The sequence below is a fragment of the Panthera pardus genome, unplaced genomic scaffold, assembly GCF_024362965.1.
Source record: "Panthera pardus isolate Hobbes unplaced genomic scaffold, ASM2436296v1 HiC_scaffold_16, whole genome shotgun sequence".
NCBI classification, from domain to species: Eukaryota; Metazoa; Chordata; class Mammalia; order Carnivora; family Felidae; genus Panthera; species Panthera pardus.
The window spans coordinates 112,612,447-112,634,069 of NW_026526721.1; the positions used below are offsets into that span (position 1 = coordinate 112,612,447).

The 21,623-nt window shown below is 47.2% G+C and overlaps 1 protein-coding gene across 1 annotated transcript; it reads left to right on the top strand.

Moving 5' to 3' along the window:
- The first annotated feature begins 477 nt into the window (after positions 1–477).
- Positions 478–21,313, top strand: SIAH2 (siah E3 ubiquitin protein ligase 2). Its single transcript, XM_019439588.2, has 2 exons — positions 478–1,524; positions 19,741–21,313. Exons 1-2 carry the CDS (start codon positions 1,108–1,110, stop codon positions 20,296–20,298), a joined length of 975 nt encoding a protein of 324 aa, XP_019295133.1. The 5' UTR covers positions 478–1,107; the 3' UTR covers positions 20,299–21,313.
- The last annotated feature ends 310 nt before the right edge of the window (positions 21,314–21,623 follow it).

Here is a 21,623-nt window from a genome sequence, read left to right on the forward strand (position 1 = left end):
TATCGGAGGGTCACCTAGTCTTCCTGAGGCCTCAAGACCCAACCCACATTTCTGGCACTTCCAGTGATCTTGAACTCTCCTTTTAGCCAACGCAGTCCATGATCTCCATCCCTGGCCTGCTATGCAAGTCAGTGGCTCTCAATTCAACGTCGCCAGGTCCGCTGGTAAATTAATAGAGTTTACCTCCTTCCCACCCTGGGAAGCAGGACTAAGGAGTGGTCCAAACCCACCTTTAACAGCCCAGCACTAGGTCCTGGGCCCGTTGCAGACCCAGCCGGAGCCCCCTGCCCTACTCCCGCCCAAAGCTTAGCGTCCTGACCCAGCGTTCCAGACTCGGCCCGCCCGCCGGCGCCACCCGCCTCCCCTCTCGCGCGGGTGACTCAACCCGGGGAAAGAGAAACCTCTCGGTTTTTTCCGACCTGGGCAGGGGCACGCGTCCCGCCCCGCCCACCACCCTAGCCCCCGCCCGCCTGAAGTTGTCCTTCTGGTTTGCGCCCGGGAAGCGCCGGCGTGGCTCCCCGGGGTGTGGCCACAGGACTTCAGCGACGCCTTGCCAAAGGGCGGCCCCCTCCCCAACCCGGAAGGCAGACCCCGCGCGGCCGCGGCGAGCCGGGCATGCTCACTGGCGCGGGCCGGCCCGCAGCCTGGGCAAGAGAGGCCCTCGCTAGGCGGCCCCCCGCGCTGCCAGCTGGACTCGGGCGGAGCCGGCGCCCCAGCGCAGGGTGGCTCTGCCAGTCCCCGCGCGCCTGAGCGGCCGCACACGTGTCCAGGCGTCACGTCCGCGCGCGCCCCCGGGGCTTGCGTCAGCTGCCGCTCCAGAAGCTGGTGGGCCGGGGTTCTGCGCACCGCTCGGGTTCGCGGCCCGCGACGCCGCCGGGAGGAGGAGTCTGGGGGCGCGGAAGACTGTTTGGAACGCCGGGGGCCGCGGAGATCGTCGGCGCAGTCCAGTCCCTCTCCTGCAGGAGCCGGCCGTTTCTGCTGCTCGGTTCCGGGCTGGGCGCGGTGGCGTTGCCTCGGAGCCTGCCGCCCGCGGGGCGCGCACCGCCTTGACCCCGGCGGCCCCGCGGCAGGCAGGCGCCCGCAGTTCCATGGTTGGTTCGGAGCGCGATGAGCCGCCCGTCCTCCACCGGCCCCAGCGCTAACAAACCCTGCAGCAAGCAGCCGCCGCCGCAGCCTCAGCACGCTCCGTCCCCGGCTGCGCCCCCGGCCGCCGCCACCATCTCGGCTGCGGGCCCCGGCTCGTCCGCGGTGCCCGCCGCGGCGGCGGTGATCTCGGGCCCCGGCGGCGGTGGCGGGGCTGGCCCGGTGTCCCCGCAGCACCACGAGCTGACCTCGCTCTTCGAGTGCCCGGTCTGCTTTGACTATGTCCTGCCCCCCATCCTGCAGTGCCAGGCCGGGCACCTGGTGTGTAACCAATGCCGCCAGAAGTTGAGCTGCTGCCCGACGTGCAGGGGCGCCCTGACGCCCAGCATCAGGAACCTGGCTATGGAGAAGGTGGCCTCGGCAGTCCTGTTTCCCTGCAAGGTAAGCCCAGGTGCCACCCGCGCACCTCCGCCTGGCGACCTCCCAGAACTCCTGTGTCCTCCAGCCCACTCGTATGAGCTGAGAGGCAGGTGGCATCTCTCTTATTTTAAAAAAAGAAATGTTTACACTTGTCCACCCTCCCCCACGCCCACCTGTCCACTTTGGGAGTAACTCTGAGCTGACAGTTGCCCGAGTGCTGACCCCGGAATAATTGGCACGCGATCGTTTTTTAGAACGCATCACAGCTCTCCCCTCCAGGTGCCTGCGAACTCTGTAGACTCTGTGCTTGGTGTGCTCGGTAGGGTTAGACTGGACAAGTAAAACTTGGACCAGGAAGCTGGCGGGCGTGGTGGGGGTGGGGGGTGTTGGGGAGGGAAGAAATAAGCGAGCTAAACGCAACCCTTTACCAGCGCTCCGCTTGTAAGGCTCTGTACTGGATTCCCCTGCACCCCGCGCCTGCCCTCTGCGCACGCCTGACACGTGGGAGCCCTCGGGAGTGTAGCTAAAAAAAGGGCGCCTACAGCCTGTTTTCCTCCAGCAACACGAAAACCCTGCGAACCACGCCTTTCCCTCTCCTAGCCTTCCAAGGACTAGGGAGATGTGTGTTTGTACTAAGTGGGGTGAAAACAAGAGTTGATAGGAGTTTATCAGGAAGGGCACATAGGAGCTGTTACAGTTCTCCCAAGCCCATCACTTTATTTAGTTTAAAAAGTTAGCAATGCTCTTGCAAGAAAAATGCAAACCACTGAAGAAAAGTCACATGAAAGACCAAGACCTCTCACCCCCTTTCCCACCATTGTTAGGCTTACTGTGTATCTTATGGATTTGTGTAGCCACGTTTACACTTTCACAGCTGAATATAGAATCCTGGATGTCAGCGTGTGTCAAGAAGCTTCCTAAACACACACAGACATAAATTCTTCTCCAGAAATAACTTGTGCAAATTGCTGTTGTAAAGCCGTATTATTATACGTATTTTTTCTATGTCTGAAACCTAGCTCTACCTCATTGTATTTTAAATGGCTGCCTAGTTTTTCATTGTGTGGACATATTATATAGCATCTGTTTACTTACATCTAGTAATTAAAAATCTTCAGGAGCAGTTTCTGAGACATACCTGTCTATAGTACCTCATGATCATCTAGAGCTGGACCATAAAGTTCGTTTTCTAAACTTAGAAATGGAAATCATGTCATTAATAGTCTTTTTTTTTTTTTTTTAAAGTAACTGTTCTGCCTCTTGGGCCATCTAAGCTGTCTTGCATTTCTCCTTGGTGCTGCTTATTTTTATAGGGCAAGAGCTTATTTTTAAATTAAAAATAATCCACCAGAGAATTGAAGCTTGGGACTCAAGTCAGTAAAATGAGTGATTTAATTTGGTCTGTGCCCTGCCACAAATCAAGTTTAAAATAGCATATTCAAATACAGGTTTGAATCCGTGTTTGGGCTATGGGTTTTCAGTTAACCTTAATAAATTACTCTGCTTTCAACCACCTCTCATATAATGTTGACTAATTCATCCAGCCCAGTAGTTGTTTCTCATGAAATTTGGATGTTTCTATAATTTTTTTAGGGTGATGAAGAAGATGGAAGCCTTGTGGTCAAGAAAAGATTTGGTGATAGTTGACATAAGAGTGGGTATTTGATGTTTGAGATATATCGTGGGGACTGCAGGGGGTGTCCCATAGGATTTCGGAGGAGCTACCTTTTCAGCTCTTCGCTTTGTCCCAAGCGTTCAGTGGCTTACAGAAGAAATGGCTTTAGGTGAATTACAGTTCACAGAGGGACATTTGGTTTCAGTCAGTATTCCATAACTTATTTTTAAAAAGAAATCTCATAAGAGCATTGTGTTGCTCCCAAGAAGAAGGGAAGGAAGCAGTTATGCTATATAAAGTGTGAAGTTTCACTTTCAGGACCTAGGATTCTGGTTCCTATTGAAGCATGTTTTTTGTTCCTAATGTGTAATATGCTAGTGAAGCCCTTCTTGAAGAACAGTTCTCTTGGGAATCAGGGGTACTCAGTGTTTCTAGACATGTCAGTGGTTTTCCAAGTCCCTATTCTATTTGAATGCATTTAAGGAAAGCCATCACGTTGCAAGCTGAAACTAAACAGGGTCAACCATTCCCCTACAGACCAGGCACCAAGTTTAGAAAGTGATCTTGGAGTCACTCTTGTGTGAGAGATTCATAAAGCTGGAGAATGCATGCCTCAACTTTGACCAGTAATGCAAACTATTGACAGGACAGCTCAGCCAATTAGTTTAGATAAACCAAACTTGGATATTATACAGCAAGCACCAAAGATAGGTCAGTTGAGGGTTGAGAGCAATAGGGAGTGATCAGACCTATGTCAGACTTCAGCAAGATGGGTCTGTGTAGCGAGCCCTTGGCTTGTGCTTACTCCTGGAAATCATAGGGACTGCCTTGTCACTGCCCCTACCTGCTCTCAGAACTTCTCTTATGGGCTGGCTCATGTGAGAAAAACAATGTTGGATGATATACCAGAGCCCAGGTCTCAAGTGTAGCCGGGCGCTGCCATTGTTTGCCTGAGAGACCACCCCTTGGGGCCTTGATTTCCTCATCTGTAAATAAAGGGATTGAACTGCTTGACTTCCAAGGACCTGTAGCTTCTAGAATACCATGAAAAGAAGGAAGGCTATGTGGAATGGTTATTGGGTGCCTGTGTCCCAGCTATCTTTCAAGGGTCATCATTTATTAGTTTGCCTTTCTTTTTTTCAGGTAAAGAAACAAATGTCTATAGAGAGGTTAGGGTTAAGTGACTTGTCAAGATCAGTAGGCCTGTTCATGAACCTGCATCCCAAAGGCACACATCCTTTGTGCTACGTAGGGATTTTTGCCTTTTATTCCAAGGCCCCAGACTATAACTTAAGGTTGGCACCCACCAGGAACAAACAAAACCATCTGATCGGATAAATTTACCAGATGGGCCTCTGATGGGAACATCCCAAAGAGACAATATACATGTTCGCTCTGGAACTCACTGGTAGGAATTTTGTAGGACATGTGGGATGGGCAAGTCAGGGGGAAATAGCCCACAGATCTAACATTTGGGGGTATTTCATCACAGCTCTGAACTGCTCATGCTTCAGTTGGCTCACAAATGGATTTGTTGCCAAATAGCTTCCTTACATAGGTATGGGGCCACTTAATTAAAGGCTAAAGTGTTGCCAGCACCTTTGACAGAGGGAACCACGTGCATTATTAGCTCAGGTCTCCTTTTAAGAAAAGGATCTCTATCAAAGTAGGGCTGTCTTGCACTTGTGCTATTTTTAGTCCATTCTATGGCTTGCTCTATGCCTGAGAAGTTTTGACATCCTCTTCCCATATCTCAAACCCACCAGCTCTCAGTGGAGCGTGGGTGTAGGGGGAGAAGTGAAGGTTGACATATTTGTACCCCCACTCAACAGTGTATGTTATCTGAATATCAGCCAAGTATTTCTGTCCCCAAAGGTGGGGAATGCTAAACCACTCCAGCCCACTCACACTCTGAAGCATTTTCTCTCCATTTTTTTCTTTGTTTTCTCTAAAAGTTTCTAACAGTGTGTCTCCAGATAATCACTGAACTGGAAAGCCTCAGTCAGACAAGTCTTCCCTGCAGTTGGGTTGTGACAGTGTTGCTTTTGTTCCTGAAAATAGAAAGTTAAAAGCCCCTCAGTGTGGACAAACCTAAAAGGCAGCGGGGACAGGTGAAGTGAGGGAGAGAGGTGTCTGACCCGTGGCCAAGGGTTCAGGAGACCTCAGGGAACAGTCGAGGCACTTTCTGCTCAGCCCTGGCTGATCGGCAGGGGTGAGAGTGTGGATGCAGCCTGCCAGACCTTTGGATTTTTTTTTTTTTTTTTTTTTCAAGAAAAGCCAGAAATCTGGATTTTTTTTTTTAAATGTGAAGTATCTCAATTTTTTTTTTTTTTAACATTGGCCAAATTCATATTGAAGGCCAGAACGTGCAAGCCAAACCACCCCTGTCTGCAGACCAAATTCCAGCTGCCAGCTTGCAACCTCTGGTCTGGTTCTCTTTTAGAAAGCATTCGCTGAGCCTGGAAGTTTGCCTTTAACTCTTACTCTCCGTGAACTTTGGAATTCTGAGCGGTCCCAACTGTAGATGGTTTTATAGCTTATTTTCATCTATGTTTTGCCAAGAGAATAGTCTATCCTGGCCCCCTGGGGAGCCTGAACTGTTGTCCCAGGGACTAGACATTTGACTTTGAACAGGTCAGTTTATGTCTTTGGACCTGAGTGTCTTTAAGAGAAAGAGTTGGACTAAATCACTATACCATTATTAAATCATTATACCATTAGGGAAAAATTTTTCCCCCTAAAATTTCACAATCTAGGGAAAAGAGTACTAGGCAAAAGACAGAACTGGGTTCTCATCCTCGCTTTGTATGACCTTGGTCCAGTCACATACTTCCCTGAGCTTGTCTGTTCATCAGTTAACAAGAATGGAGATAACACCAAGCTGGTAGGTTGCTCCGAGATGTGACTAGAATTGCTAAGTCTTTTGCTTCACCAGATCAAATGGAAGGTGGGTGGGATCAAGGCGGTTGCTGGGTGATGGATGATCAGTTGCCCAGAAGTCTGAGAGGATAAGCCACTTTGCCAAAACCATTTCAAAGGTCTTTTCTTCATCTTGAAAACTCCTCTAAGACAAAGACCATTTACTTTGGCTATTTCCCCTGTGGTCTTCACTACTGACCGAAGTTGGCTAGGTTTCCTCTTGAAAGCGTGCGCAGGCAAGCACCAGAGTCCACGTACATCTACAGTGAGGCTCCAGATTTTCAGGAACCAAATTGACAGAATTTTTGAGTGTAAAATTAAGAACAGAAGCACTAGAGGGGCGCCTGGGTGGCTCAGTCAGTTAAGCGTCTGACTTCAGCTCAGGCCATGATCTCACAGTCTGTGAGTTCGAGCCCCGCATTGGGCTCTGTGCTGACAGCTCAGAGCCTGGAGCCTGCTTCGGATTCTGTGTCTCTCTCTCTCTCTGCCCCTTCCCCACTCTCTGTCTCTTGCTCTCTCTCATACATAGGGGCACTTGTACCCCAGTGTTTATAGCAGCACTTTCAACAATAGCCAAATTCTGGAAAGAGCCTAAATGTCCACCAACTGATGAATGGATAAAGAAGTTGTAGTTTATATATACAGTGGAATACTACTTGGCAAAGAGAAAGAATGAAATATGCCCCTTCGTAGCAACGTGGATGGAACTGGAGAGTGTTATGCTAAGTGAAATAAGTCATACAGAGAAAGGCAGATACTATATGTTTTTACTCTTATGTGGATCCTGAGAAACTTAACAGAAGACCATGGGGGAGGGGAAGGGAAAAAAAGTTACAGAGAGGGAGGGAGGCAAACCATAAGAGACTCTTAAAAACGGAGAATAAACTGAAGGTTGATGGGGTGGAGGGAAGGGAAAGTGCGTGATGGGCATTGAGGAGGGCACCTGTTGGAATGAGCACTGGGTGTTGTATGGAAACCAATTTGACAATAAATTTCATGTTAAATAAACTAAAAATTTAAAAATTTTAAAAATTAAAAAAGGAAAAAAAAAGAAAAAGAACTGAAGCACTAGAATGCTGGGTAGGAGCCCTAAAGTTTATGCTGATTCTACACATAGTTGGCAGGCATTTTTCACAGGTCACCACCTTCTAGAACTAGGAGTAAATCACTGTGACTTAAAGTTGACATTAAAGTTGACCAGAAGGGAGGAGAACTGAAAGGTACAGCAGGTCTGGTCTGTAAAATGCCTAACCTGAGATTGGATTAGATCCTCCTGTTCTGTGTTAGATCCCTTTTTTTTTTTTTTGAAGCTCCTACAAAATACCGTATGCGTATGACTACAGTAAGACCTTATAAAATGTAAGAGCCAGACTCGTGCAGACAAAATTTGTGAACGATGGCATTTTTCACGCAAACTCATAAGGTCCTCACTCCTTGGAAGGGACACACAGTAGGTACACATTTGCTAAAGCGAACTCCCAGTGCAATACATTGTGTATTACTGGCGAGTTGTGCAGGGTGGGATCATACATGGGGCATCAGAATATGACTCTGCTCTGCACATACTGAAGAGGAAAATAAGAAAGCTAAAAAGTTTTCCTGATTAAATATATCTTTATGTTAAACCTGAGAATGTGCTTTCTAAGGCTTACTAGAGATAGTGAAAATTCTCTAGCAGAATTTCATCACTTTTAACCCAGGTCCTCATCTAGCTCCATTAGCTTTTCTTAAACATTGGGAAACTGTTGGTCTCATCTCCAGTTGGTTTTCTGTAGTGATTTTTCGACTATATGGTGTCTGTGAGATAAAAGATTACCCCTTCCCAGTGTTTAGCCACAGACACTGTAGACGGATGAAAGATATACCTGTGTTAAATGTGTGGGCCTGGGCCCTATTTTAAAACTTCGAATGGACAAAAGTAGTATCTTTGGGTTACTCCTATCCCCAGGCTACCTTCTCCTCTAGTAGTTTTTTTGTTTGTTTTTTTCTTAATTTAGTTTTGAGAAACAGAGACAGCGCGAGTGGAGAAGGGGCAGAGAGAGAGAGAGAGGGAGGCACAGAATCCGAAGCAGGCTCCAGGCTCCAAGCTGTCAGCAGAGTCCGACGTGGGGCTTGAACTCATGAGCTGTGAGATCATGACCTGAGCTGAAGTCCGACACTTAACCGACTGAGCCACCCAGGCGCCCCTCTGCTACTAGTTTTGAGGGAGGCCCTTCTCGAACCTCCTAGTCCAGATCCCCGCTGCATCCCCACATGAGGGGTTTGGTGACTTCTCCAAACCTCAGCAGCTCCTTGGTAAAATAGGGTGCACACTGGGTTGTTGTGAGCATCAAACATGGTAATAATTCATGCAAAGTGCCTAGCACAGCCCCAGCACTGAAGAACCACAGCACGGTTAGAAGCTAGCAGAAAACAAATGGTCAGTGTGTGAGGTCAGGTCCAGGCATAAACTTTAAAAAGAAAAAAAAAGAACCTCTTTTCTCCCACATACTTTCCTAATGAGTTTCTCTTCCCTCCTCCTTATCATGTAGGTTTCATACAGCTGAGTTACTCTGGCCCTGGCATCGGTTTTTCAGTGACAAGGCCTCATGTTTTTCATTTCTATAATGCTTTCAGAGGAGAAAGCCTGGTTAGATTAGGCAGTGTTTTGTAACATGTATATCTTATTTTATACATTATAAAGTATGTTTTTAAAAGTTATGATCATTATTTTAAAATGTAGAACATATAAAAACATAAAATTAGGGGCACCTGGGTGGCTCAGTCAGTTAAGAATCTGCCTTGATTTCAGCTCAGGTCATAATCTCAAGGTTGTGAGTTCAATCCCCACATTAGGCTCTGACCTGGACATGGAACGGGCTTAAGTTTCCCTCTCTCCCTCACTCTCTGCCCCTCCCCCACTTGCACTCTCTCAAAATATAATATATAGTTAAAATATATATTTATATATAATATGTATATGCAGTTAAAATCTCATAATCCTCCCACCTAGAAATAACCACTATACCATTTTTGCATTTGTCCTTACAAACTTACATCGACATCAGTGGGGTTTTTCACTCAAAGAAAAGCAGGTAAGATAAACCACATACAATGTCATAACATATTTTTTCATCTAACACATTGTGACTGCTTTTCAACATTGGTAAATAGTCTTTAAGTTCATGTTTAATGGCTGCATAGTATTCTAATAGTACCAGAGATGTTTAAGCAAGCTCCCATTTGCGGTCATTTAAATCATTCGGTTAAAAAAAATTTTTTTAAGTACTGCTAGAGCAGTTCTTGTGCATAGGAAAGTAATTATTTCCTAACGGTAACTTCCTAGAAGTTGGATGGTAGGGCCAAAGGGTATGTGTAGAAATCAAAAAGCTTTTGATAGCAGAACCAAACTGCTTTCTCACTTGGAATCCTTCACAATTGAGTGTCCATTTCTTTACACCATCACCTACAATGGGTGTTATCCTTTTGGCTTTTTTTTTTTTTTTTTTTTTTTTTTAAACACTACTGCCTGCTTTTTCTCCCTGATGGAACCTTGGGCCAGAGCTGGCTCTTCCTGACTACCTACTAACTTTCATATCCCCCCATACCTGGGAATCTCCTGCAGCCTCTCCCTCCTACAAACCATCTGACCAGCCAGTCCTTGCCTCCCCTGCAACCCCCTCCTTCTGAAGCTACGAGTCTAACAGAGGAGACAGATGTGCCCGCAGAGCCCTCCTCAAGCAGCAGGAGCAGAGGAGTCTAGAGACCTCTCAGCAGTGTTGGGGGACAGAGCCGCATTATGTAGGATAAGCAGCTATCTACCCACAAAGAAGGAAGGGATGGAAGGTCCTGATGGGGTTACGTAGGGAGGCCAGTAGAGCTGCTTGTACAGAGTGTTGTTTACCTTGTCTGAACGAGGCATATTATCTCATGTTATCTCCTCCTCATCACTTTGTAAAGGAAACAGGACACAGTTAGTATCCTGCCTAAGAGATTTGCCCAAAGTCCTACAGTTTGTAAGTTCAGGGAACAGAAACTCCAGGACGGGCCTTGTAATTACACACACAGTGTCTTTTCCCCCTCAGCCTCCTGCCTTTCCCGTTATCCGCTTCGCCCCTCCCTGAGGAACAACGATCCCCCCTCCCATTCCAGATTCACATAATGGCTTCTGGCGGGATGACCCCGGTATCAGGAGGGCCCTCTTATTAAGGTTGCCAGGTAAACTACAAGGTGCCAACTTAAATTTGAATTTCAGATCAACAATATTTGGTGCAATTTCAGGTAATTTTCTTTTGGTGCAAGTATAACCCAAATGTCGCCTGGGACATCCTGGGCATCTTGTGTTTTCAGTTGCTAGATCGGGCAGCCCTACCCCTTAAGTCTTCCGGTGAATGCGATTGTTTTAGTTGAGAAATAAAGACTGCAGAGGGATGCAGCCCTGTTGGAGGCGGGTCGTAGCGTTTAGTCTGATTATGCAGGTGGGAGCCTGGCTTGGAGGAGTAAGGGCATAGTGACAAAGAGCGGGCGAGGCACTGGTAGGGTGGCAGAAAGCCTTTAATTCCCGCTCTGACCCTGAGGTGCTTTTGTTTGCTTGAACCCACGCTCTAAAGGCACCTCACAAAACTGCTTCTCCGGGAGACTGTGTCGTTGCCTGCTGACTCTGGTCTGGCCGTGGTCAGATGAGAAGCGTGTTGGGTCAAACGTCAACTTTTGTTTAAAGTTTCTGAGATTAAAAATAACCCCCTGCCAGCCCAAGGAGGCTTTGTACGGCCAGATGTGCTCCCCTCCCCAACGGCAGGATGTTCTCAGATGACCGGGCTAACATCGCCCCAGTCTGCCCCCAGGACACCTGTGGTAAAAAAGTCATCTGCACCGTGGGGTTTGTCAGCGTTCTCTCAGGCAAACAGAGGAACTCTTGAGCCCAAGACTTTATTTTTTTTTTATTATTTTTTTAATGTTTATTTATTTTTGAGACAGAGAGAGACAGAGCATGAACGGGGGAGGGTCAGAGAGAGAGGGAGACACAGAACCTGAAACAGGCTCCAGGCTCTGAGCTGTCGGCACAGAGCCCGACGCGGGGCTCGAACTCACAGACTGCAAGATCATGACCTGAGCCGAAGTCGGCTGCTTAACCGACTGAGTCACCCAGGCGCCCCAGAGCCCATGACTTTAATTAGCATTGCCTTCTCCAGCAGAAAGCTCATGAAGTTAGATGTCCGTGTTTTCTTAGTCTCGCCACCGTTTGACGGTGCTGGCCCTGAGTGATACCATCTTATAATAGTATCCGTGGAACCGTTACGGAACCTTTGGCTGAGGATTCTTTGCGCTGCCTCACAGTGGAGGTAAGGAATCCACCCTCTGGGTTAGTGCAGATCCACTAAGGTTCTTAGAGGATGGTGGCTAGACAGATGCAGGTTGAGCATCGTGACTGAGGCACAAGAAGAGAGTTCACTTTCTCCTGTTGCCCAAGTCTAACCTTAATGAGAGTCCGCGGATGAGTGGTCAACGGTTTTGTAGATTCACGAAGAGGTGACATGGTAGGCTCAATTTGCGCTACACGGAACGCAAGGTAACTGAACTCTAACTGGTGGTTGTAACCCCCCCGCCTTTTTTTAATATTTATTTATTTTTGAGAGGCAGGGGGGAGAGAGAAGGAGAGGGAGAGGGGCAGAGACACAGAATCCCAAGCAGGCTTCAGGCTCTGAGCTTTCAGCACAGAGCCCGACGCAGGGCTCGAACTCAACGACTGTGAGATCGTGACCTGAGCCAAAGTTAGATGCTTAACTGACTGAGCCACACAGGCACCCCAATAAACTCATTTTAAACAAGAGGGATATAGAGCCGCTCGAATGACAACCGTATCGTTTCCCCATCTATGTAAGATTGCAGAAAAGCTTCAAACACCCCCACCCCGAATAGTTTATGTAAATAAAATATGTGAAATTCCTTTATGAAAAATAACAAAACCCATAGTGACCGAAGTCTAATAAAGATATTTTTCTTTCTTGATCTCAAGATATATTGATTTTTTAAAATTCTAAGTTCCATAGTAAGACTTTTAATTAAAGTAAAATTAATACGGTGGAGAACAATCATCTGCAGATAAACCTAATGTCTGTTCATTTACCAACAAATGTCAGGTGGGCAGGAAGTAGGCAAATCAGTAAATCAATGAACAAAATAAATAGACCCATAAATTAACTAGAAAATAACCTGTGATCATCCACTGATATTTTGAGGGCACAGTAACAGACTTTTAGTCATGAAGGAGCTAGTTCAACTTGCTAGAAGTCCTTTTAGAAAGTGGTAAAATTGGGGCACCTGGGTGACTCAGTCAGTTAAGCATCTGACTTCGGCTTAGGGCATGATCTCGTGGTTCATGAGTTCGAGCCCCACGTCAGGGTCTGTGCTGACAGCTCAGAGCCTGGTGCCTGCTTGGGATTCTGTCTCCCTCTTTCTCTGCCCCTCCCCTGCTTGCACTCTGTTTGTGTCTCTTAAAAAGAGTTTTTTTTAAGTGGTAAAATCTGGGGCCACCTGCACGGCTCAGTTGGTTGAGCATCAGGGTCTTGATTTTGGCTCAGGTCCTGATCTCACGATGCCTGAGATTGAGCTCTGCATTGGGTTCTGCACTGATGGTGTGAAGCCTCCTTGGGACTCTCTCTCTCCCTCTCTCTCCGCCCCCTACCCTGCTTGCACTTTCTCTCTCTCTCAAAATAAACATTAAGAAAAAGTGGTGAAATCTAAGTTTAACTGCCAGTTAAAATGTAATTTCACCATGCTTTGGTTCTATATGAGGTTTAACTACAACTGCCATTCAAACAAGTTTTTTTTTTTTAATTCTTTTTTGAATTTTTTAAAAATTTATTTTTGAGAGAGACAGACAGAGCATGAGTGGGGGAGAGGCAGAGAGAGAGAGGGAGACACAGAATCCAAAGCAGGCTACAGGCTCTGAACTGTCAGCACAGAGCCTGATGCCAGGCTTGAACCCACAAACCAAGAGATCATGACCTGAGCCCAAGCCGGGAGCTTAACCAACTGAGCCACCCAGGCACCCCTTTCATTCAAACAAGTCTTAAGAATGTTGAGGGGCGGGGGGGAAAGAATGTCAAGAAGAGAAAGACCTCTACCAATAGTCCCCTAATTATCTGCTGATCATACATAGTAAGTTATACCGCCAAGAGATCATCCTTCCACCTGAACTGGTATAACCCAGATTCCATGTGTGAGTTCACCTCCCCGGGAGTAAAAGAGGTTTACCTGTGTAAGAAAAAGGGGGCATGGGTAGCTTCGTCCTGGAGCCTCTTTATGACATGTCTGGAATCAAGTAGAGGAATTTCCCTTGGACCACTAAGCGTGATAGATAATGAACCTGCAGTGGCTAGTTAGGATAACAATGAGACTGTAGTCCAGGGCCAACAACTTTTAAAGGATCAGAGGAGCAATGGAGAAAGCTTTGTCTTCCATGAGGGGCAGAGAGATCAAAGAAGTGTTGGTTATTATAACAACTGATGTCTTCATTGTAAAAATTTATTGGTTCACTAAAATGACTCCCAAGAGCTTCTAGTAAATAAAAAAGAAAAATTAAGTAACTTAGTTGCTTTTACCGGTAGGTATGCAGTTAAAAGTATATATTCTTTAAAAAAAAAAAAACAACACCACCCTAGTATAAAATTTAATTCATTCAACCAACCCTGCAGAAAGAATCTCTGCCCCATGGAGGATAAATATGCTAACTCAGTCCCTGAATTCTGTAACACGTTTTTATTTTTATATGATTTCAAATTTCCACAACGGTTGTAATAATAGTACAAAAATATTCCCATATGCCCTTTATCCAGACTCAGCAGTTGTTTCCTTTTTGCCCCATTTGCATTTTCATTTTGTGTGTTCTTACTTCATACATACAGTTATTTAGCCATTTTAATATAATCTGCAGACATCTTGCCCCTTTCCCCCAAATACTGCACTGTTTCTCCTAAAAACAAGGAGGTCTTCTTATATACTTATGGTCCCGTTATCAAAGTCAAGAAATGTGACCTGCAGTAGATACTATTGTCTAATCCACGGTTCATATTCAAACTTCAGTTGCTGCCCCAGTAATGCCCTTTGTAGCAGACCCCGGTCTGGGGTCCTACATTGCATTTAGCCGTCTGTGTGCATTTTGTGATCATTACAGTTTATTAGATGGACAGAAGAGCACACTTTGCTTTTGCTTACTCTAAGACCACGAGGTCGTTTCTTGGATTTAATTCAAACGTTTACGAGCATCAACAACAAAATATTGATCGTGCTTTGTTTTTTCTGAGACACTCTCCTTTGAGGCGCCGGCAGATGGTTTGCTAATGAACTTCAGTTTCCTAGGAGGTGTAAGTGGGCAGGGGCGGGGCGGCGACCCCACAGTCCCTGAGCAGGGACATGCTTCTGCCGGAGCTCAGGGTGCCTCCATTCTAGTAACTTGTTGGTTGTTGGAGCTCAGGAAATTGTTCTTGAATTGCAGGGACTCACACTTAATGAAATAGATTCAGTAACCTGTTCTAAACCAGTCACAGGATCCATGACCTTGACTAGCACTCTGGCTAAGCAGGGTTATTCTGTTTATGTGCTCATTCCATAAACAAATACAATGTGACTGCGTTTATTAGGTAAATAACAGGTGTCTAGTGTTTGTTTTCTGACGTATCTCATCAGATTTGTGTGTGAACGGGTTCCTCTGCCAGAAAAGGAAAAACCCTACCTAAATTCCAACTTAAATACACCCTTCAAACCCCATGCCCAGGGAAAGAATTGGCACTAGTTCCTGCTTTCTGCAAAGACTTAAAACTGAGGCACCAGGTCACATGTCGCCTTTCACAGCAGAACACGTTTGCACAAGAGTTTTGAGCCACCGCAACCTGAAAAGTTTCTAAAGAGCAGTCAGAAATGTTATGTCAGCATTTGTTTCTCATTCTGCCGGCTCATCTTCCCCCTCCCTACATTCTGCTTTAGCTTGGGGCTTCCGTGTGCGGGTGTATCCCTGCGCCCTCGCTCCCAAAAGAGGTTTGCTTAAAGGGAATTCCCACTTCACCTCACCCCACCCCCTGGGGGACCGTGAGCAGCTGTGGCCCTGTGGAGAAATCTCGTTTATAGGTGTGGACGTGTCCCCAGGACACACAGGCAGCCCCAGCGCTCTGTCTCAGGAACGAGAGTGTGCAGCAAGAACCGGGGATCTCAAGGAAAGCTGGCATCCTCTGGATCCTTACTGTTTGGTGGGGCAAGCCCCAGCCAGGGTGTGAGAAGTGAAACCTCAGGACTTTCTTGCCAGGTACCAGAGAAGATGGGAGGGCCTCCTTACTGGTTACTTATTCGTGACGTGCTGCTCCGCTCTTCATTCCTTAGGGAGAAGCGTTGTCATGAAGGGCTGTTTTTTCTCCTTGCAATCCAAGAAAGAAGTTAGTATTAGGACCTGCCTGCTTCCAGAAGCAGTGTGTCTGCGGACCCTGGGCTTGGGGGTGGGGGGCGGGTTGGGGACTGGGGGTTAAGGCAGATGTAAGTTTCTTTTACTGAGAAACAAAGTTTCTTTGTTTCTTTTACTGAGAACATTGATTCTTTGACTCCAGAATTACATCCCCTACCTTGAAAGAGCACTGGAGGAGGAGCACGGGAATGCAGGGCTTGCCCCGCGTGTGGCCAGAAATGGCCATGTGGCCGTGATGAGTCAGTCAGTCTGTAGAACGGGTAGAACTAGCACCCTGGCCTACCTCCAGGATCTGCAAACCACCAGGCTCTCCTTGTGTGTCTCTTCACTGGCAGCTGGCGTTCCCGAGCTGTCCTGGGTAGTGCCCGTTGGGTGGGGAATGACCAGCCTGACCTGCTTACTGGTGTGGGCCCCTTCTCACAACTGGCATTGTGGCTGCCCAGCCAGGTTTTGTCATTCATCAGAATCAACCCCAGGCCATTCTGCCCTTCCCCAGACATTTGGCCATGCCTGTTACATTCCTGGGTGTCACAATGGGGAAGGATTGCTACTGGCATCGAGTGGGTAGAGGCCAGGGATGCTGCTAAACATCCTACAGTGCACAGCACAGCCCCCACCATGAAGGATGATCTGGTCTAAAATGTCAGTACAGGTATCCCCCACTTTTTCAAAGTCCATTTGACATGATTTTGCTTTTACAAAAGACCTGTTTTTGCTAACCAAAAGAAATCCGAAGAGGATTTTCACATCTACGAAAGAAGGTGGAAAGGGAAAATAGCGGTCAGCATTTCTTGGGCAGTGCACATCCTGAGCAGCAGGAGTGGCCTCACCTAGCTTCTTCCCTGGGACCTACACTCAGCATCAGGACTCCATAGCTTTGAACTGCATCTGTGAGCATCTGTGCTTTATCTCAATTGATTTTGTGCATCTGTTAGCAAGATGTATCCTAAGGTATCAGAGAAGCCCAAGAGAGGTTATTTCTTGGCACTAGGAATGCTGGAAAAGTTTTTCATCTAAGTTAATGGCGATTGCTTCTTTGCTTTATGCCATTTTGTCTCACAAAGGGTTTTGTAGAAACACTGTACGTTCAGATAGCGGGGAAAACCTGTAGTGCTACTGTACAGGAACCCAGAAAACAAACTAAATTGTCAGTAAAATCCCCGAGGGTATCTGGACCTGCCTTCTCATTTAGGTTTCATCCCCACTGTTTGCTCCGCTCCCCCAATGCTAGAACCGGTTGGAGCTGTTCCAGCCATAGTCCACTTTGCCTACAGTGAAGCTTTCCCAATCTCCTCCTCAGCCCATCCCCACTTTGAAAACGACTGTCACCACCACCACCACCACCACACACCCCCCCCCACCCCCGCCGCCCCACCAATCTTTGTTTGCATAGTTGTCTGTACTTCTGATAGTCTTGAGTTATTTGTTGTTGCATGGCATGGCCCCTCTCGACCAGACCGGAAACCCCAGGAGGGCGGGATCTGCAGCGGATTCCCTCTGTGTGCTCCAGGACAGAGGTTGGCAGCCCTGAGGAACCCTCGGAGCTGGTCAGGAAGACACAAGCGAGGGGCCGGTACAATTTGGGTTTGCCGCTCAGAGGCACCTACAGAGCCTACAGCGTCAGGGAATTCAGACTCTGAACCGTCCCTCTGATCCCCGGATGCGAGCCCCTATTCCAGAACAATGCCGCAACAAGTATGCAGTGTAGCACAAGAGCGCATGCGTCTGTGTGCGTGTGAGTGCACGCATATTTAAAGTTTAGATCTTTTCTTTTTAGAGATCATCTCTTATCCAGTCGTCATAAAAGTGGCACCAGTGGTCATGAAGACACGCCCTCGCCCATGATGGAAAAGAGAAGGAATAGATTGCCTTTAAAGTTCAGCCTGTTTAGAAAAAGCAGAGTAAGCACCTAACACTTTAAAAATATACTTATTTAAGTTAATAGAGGCTGTAGCAAGATATTTTTTTGTAAGGTCGTTGTCCACACGAATGCTAAGTAGCGCCTTTTCTATTTGTGTAGCTTGGGGGAGGTTCCCTGTTCTCTATATTGGGCTGAAGGAAGAGTGAGTGGTTTGTAAGGCAAACCAGATAATTCAGAATGTAAAAATTCCTACCTGAGCTACACAAGAAAAAGTTCTAAAATGACTGCTAGACGATAAATATTTGTTGTACATCTGAGTTCGTGAACACGGAGTGGTTTGGGGCTTCGGGTCAGGGGCTTCGGGTCAGGGATACAGGTGGTATCCTTCCCTACACTCTTTGCCAGAGTTCATCTCGTTCTTGGAATGATTCGTGGGCAGCTGCGATAAATGGCCCGTTCCGAAACTTCTTCAGATCCAAGGATCGGGGACTTGTTTCAGCCAGAGAATCTGCCACAGAATCTGGACTAATTCTTGCTATTTTTATTGTGGGTAATGTGTGTTTTTAAGCTGGGCAGAAATGCCTTACCCATCACTCACAGAAAAACACCAGAAGGCTCTGTATTCCTAACCACACCCTAGATTTAAAACACAGTTAGTAGGGATTTTGTTTTTTTAGGGGCCTTAAACTGTGAAGAACACAAAGTAGAAATACATATGGATAAATAAGTTTGTTTTTCCTTCTGATTATAAAGTTTTTTTATACCCATGCTTTTAAAATTAGACCATGGTTTAAAAAGATGAATAAGCATTCCCTATGGGCACAGTAAATAATGAAAACATTTCTGCCAAGTTCTCTTGAAGGTTATTATAATCCACTTTAGGTGTGGGGGAGAAACCAGCTGCATTTCTTTCTTTAAGCCACCCACTTCCTCATGAGGGGAGACTCCTCTCCCTAAGAATGGAGACTGCCTTCTCACCCTCCTCTCAGTGAGTCCAGTTTAGGGTCCTGTGTGGAGAAGGTCCCCAGTGCCTGCTTGTTGCTAGTGACAGATTCATCTGCGGAGATTAGGATTTGACCGACTTCAAGTTTATAAGGGGTTTACCCCTGGGCAGTGTAGTGACCATCCAAACAGACACGGGGCTTTGTTTTGTTAGCAAATGGGCACGGCATCTTAGACACATGGCCTGGCCCTGCCCACCTTCGCTGTCTTTACGTCTTGGTAGCGGGGTGGGGGAATCCAAGCGGGGTCACGCAGCCGATGTACCTGCCACCACGAGCTTGAGGGGGATGCGGCCGGCTTCTAGTTTCACCCAGAAAGGTGATTCAGGTTTCCTGATTCTTCACAACACACCAGCACAGCTCTCTGGGGAAGTGTCTACCTGTGGGCTGGTGCCCCATCTGGTATCTAGGAGTTAACAGTGTCATTCTTGGGAGGGTTGGGAGAAGTCTGGTTCTTTGCCGTGTGGTCTTTTCCCAAGATAGGTGTGATTTATTCATCAGGACTGTCATCCCAAGTGCAAGGGAGAAAAAGGTTTGGTTCCTACCCTATTAAGGCAGCATTTGAGGGACAGACTGACTATCAGAAAGCTCGTCTGGGACAAGTGCCTGCCCTGGAACTTGAGGAAGTGGTCTGGACCCTCCTCATTTTAACCTCCACTGGCTGGAACCCACCTGGCCGGCAGGTTCCCGAGCTGGTACAGTAGCTCTTGGGTATGATTTCCCGTCACCCAAAAAGTGTATGTGGAGCCCCTTGGGACTGGGGATGGGTAAAAGGTGAGGAAAGTGAGGTCATAGTTCCAGCGATGTGGGGGGCCTTCAGCCCCCTTCCGCCCTGACTGCTCACTCCCGCAGGCAAGAGCAGGGAACTGCGGGGGCAGCCGGCCCGCAGTCGGCCTCTCAGTCACCAGCTTGAGCTAGGAAGAAGGGGCAGGGGACAACCAAGAGGAATTAAACTGTTTTCATAATTGTCTCTGGGTGAAAACCAGTCTGGAGGTAACCTGTTCCTTGCCCAGCCGCACACCTAAGCAATTTGAAGTTCTCAAAAATTCTTTAGGTTTCACAGAAAATACGGGGAAGGCCCGGTTTCCTAGGGCTGGCTCAGCAATGCCGTTTGAGATGTTAATAGTAAGGAGCACTTCAGTTCTCACGTTTTCAACAATGTGGGAGTGAGGACGTGGCCCGCCGTCCCTTCTCGGCGGAGGACATTCCCAGTTTTATGTATGGCAAGACTGAGGATGAATACGAACTGAGACTCGTGGTCTTAACTCCTCTCAAGCGAAAGTAGTTGAGATAAGAATTCAGTTTAAGCCCCGGAAACCTAAGTGAGTGAATCGTCTTAGAGGTTTGCACCAGTAGGAGTTTTGAGAAGGCGCGATGGCTCAACGTGTTAATCTTTCTGTCCTTGCAGTATGCCACCACGGGCTGTTCCCTGACCCTGCACCACACGGAGAAGCCAGAACACGAAGACATCTGTGAATACCGTCCCTACTCCTGCCCTTGTCCCGGTGCTTCCTGCAAGTGGCAGGGGTCCTTGGAAGCCGTGATGTCCCATCTCATGCACGCCCACAAAAGCATTACCACCCTCCAGGGAGAAGACATCGTCTTTCTAGCCACAGACATTAACCTGCCGGGGGCTGTCGACTGGGTGATGATGCAGTCGTGCTTTGGCCATCACTTCATGCTGGTGCTGGAGAAACAAGAGAAGTACGAGGGCCACCAGCAGTTCTTCGCCATCGTGCTGCTCATTGGCACCCGCAAACAAGCCGAGAACTTTGCCTACAGACTGGAGTTGAACGGGAACCGGCGGAGACTGACCTGGGAGGCCACGCCCCGGTCCATCCACGATGGGGTGGCCGCGGCCATCATGAACAGCGACTGCCTTGTTTTTGACACAGCCATAGCGCATCTGTTTGCAGATAATGGCAACCTTGGAATCAACGTGACCATTTCTACATGTTGTCCATGAGGCACCGAGGTTATTTGGGCGCAGTGCTCTGTGGTTAATAAAGGTTTTTATAGATGTTTTATTCACTGTGTCTTCACAAGTCAAGACCCACAGTTACCCCCCATGTTCTGTTTGAACAGCAGCTTCCCATCTGGCACTGGCCCAACAAAGTTCACTAAACAGGAACGAATGGGGTTGGCCTATTAGTCATTTGGAGTCTGTTCTGTGATCTGAAATCAACTTTCTTACGAAATTGTACTTACTTACTGAACAGCACTTGACAGGTTGCTCAGGGCTCCTGTAGGCCAGTACGTTAGGAATTAGAGGCTCCTTCCTGTCTGACTCTCTCTATTGGTCTCGCCAAGTTGACAAAAGCACAGTGACTGTCGATAGATACCTTAACCTTTATCTTGTTTTTAGGGAGTAGGAATTGTTTTAGTCTTTCTCAAACTGGATGGCTGATGGCTAACCAATATGCACAGAGCCCCCCATAGTACTCATCTTAAACATGCAGATTTGTGGAGCCTGTGCATTTAACAATCTCAAGTGATTCTGTTCGACAATAAAGTTTGAGAATTACTGAGTTAAATTGTGGAAAGGGTCCAGATTTTAAAGGTGCTTTACGACTGCCCTCTACTGATACCGTTTGTCTTTCTACGGCTTCATTCCCTCCTCACCCCTGAGCTGCCGCTCCCAAATTAAAACCAGAACTGCAGATCCCCATGAGCACACTCCTGAGATTTGGTCATTGTCTTGTGTTTGGGGTGGATTGCCTAGAAAAGCGAATGGTATGGCCATTGATAGTTCTCACCTAATTAGGTTTTGCTCATCACTAGTACAGATGACCTGTTTACACGTGGCTTCCCTCAGAGGCCATCCTTGACTGTAGCTGGTGGGAAAGACTAGATCAGTAGAGTTGGAAAAGCTTTATAACCAGTGTCATATGCTTGCTATTTAAAGGTATGTGTTGGGTGGTTGTTGTTGTTTTTTTGCCACATTCACTTTAGTTTTTTAATAAATATTTTCCAAAAATGAATATTTGGCTTTCTTTTCCCCGTTGAATAATGTTTATTTAGTGGGTGCCTACCACGTGCAGGCACATGAAACTTCACGGCTACGTTGGGCTTGGAGCTATCGCTATTTCCACACGAAGAAACAGCCATTTGCCCAAGGTCATGACACAGGTCCATATTAGATAGAACTGGGGTCCAAACTCACTTCCTTGAACCATGGACTGCCATTGGTGTTGCAGGTCTCTCCCTTGGAGATGTTCTTTTAGGTGCCAGCACCGTGGAAGAAGAGTATTTCTCCTGCTTTACAGAATCAGAAGAAGAGGCTTGGCCAGG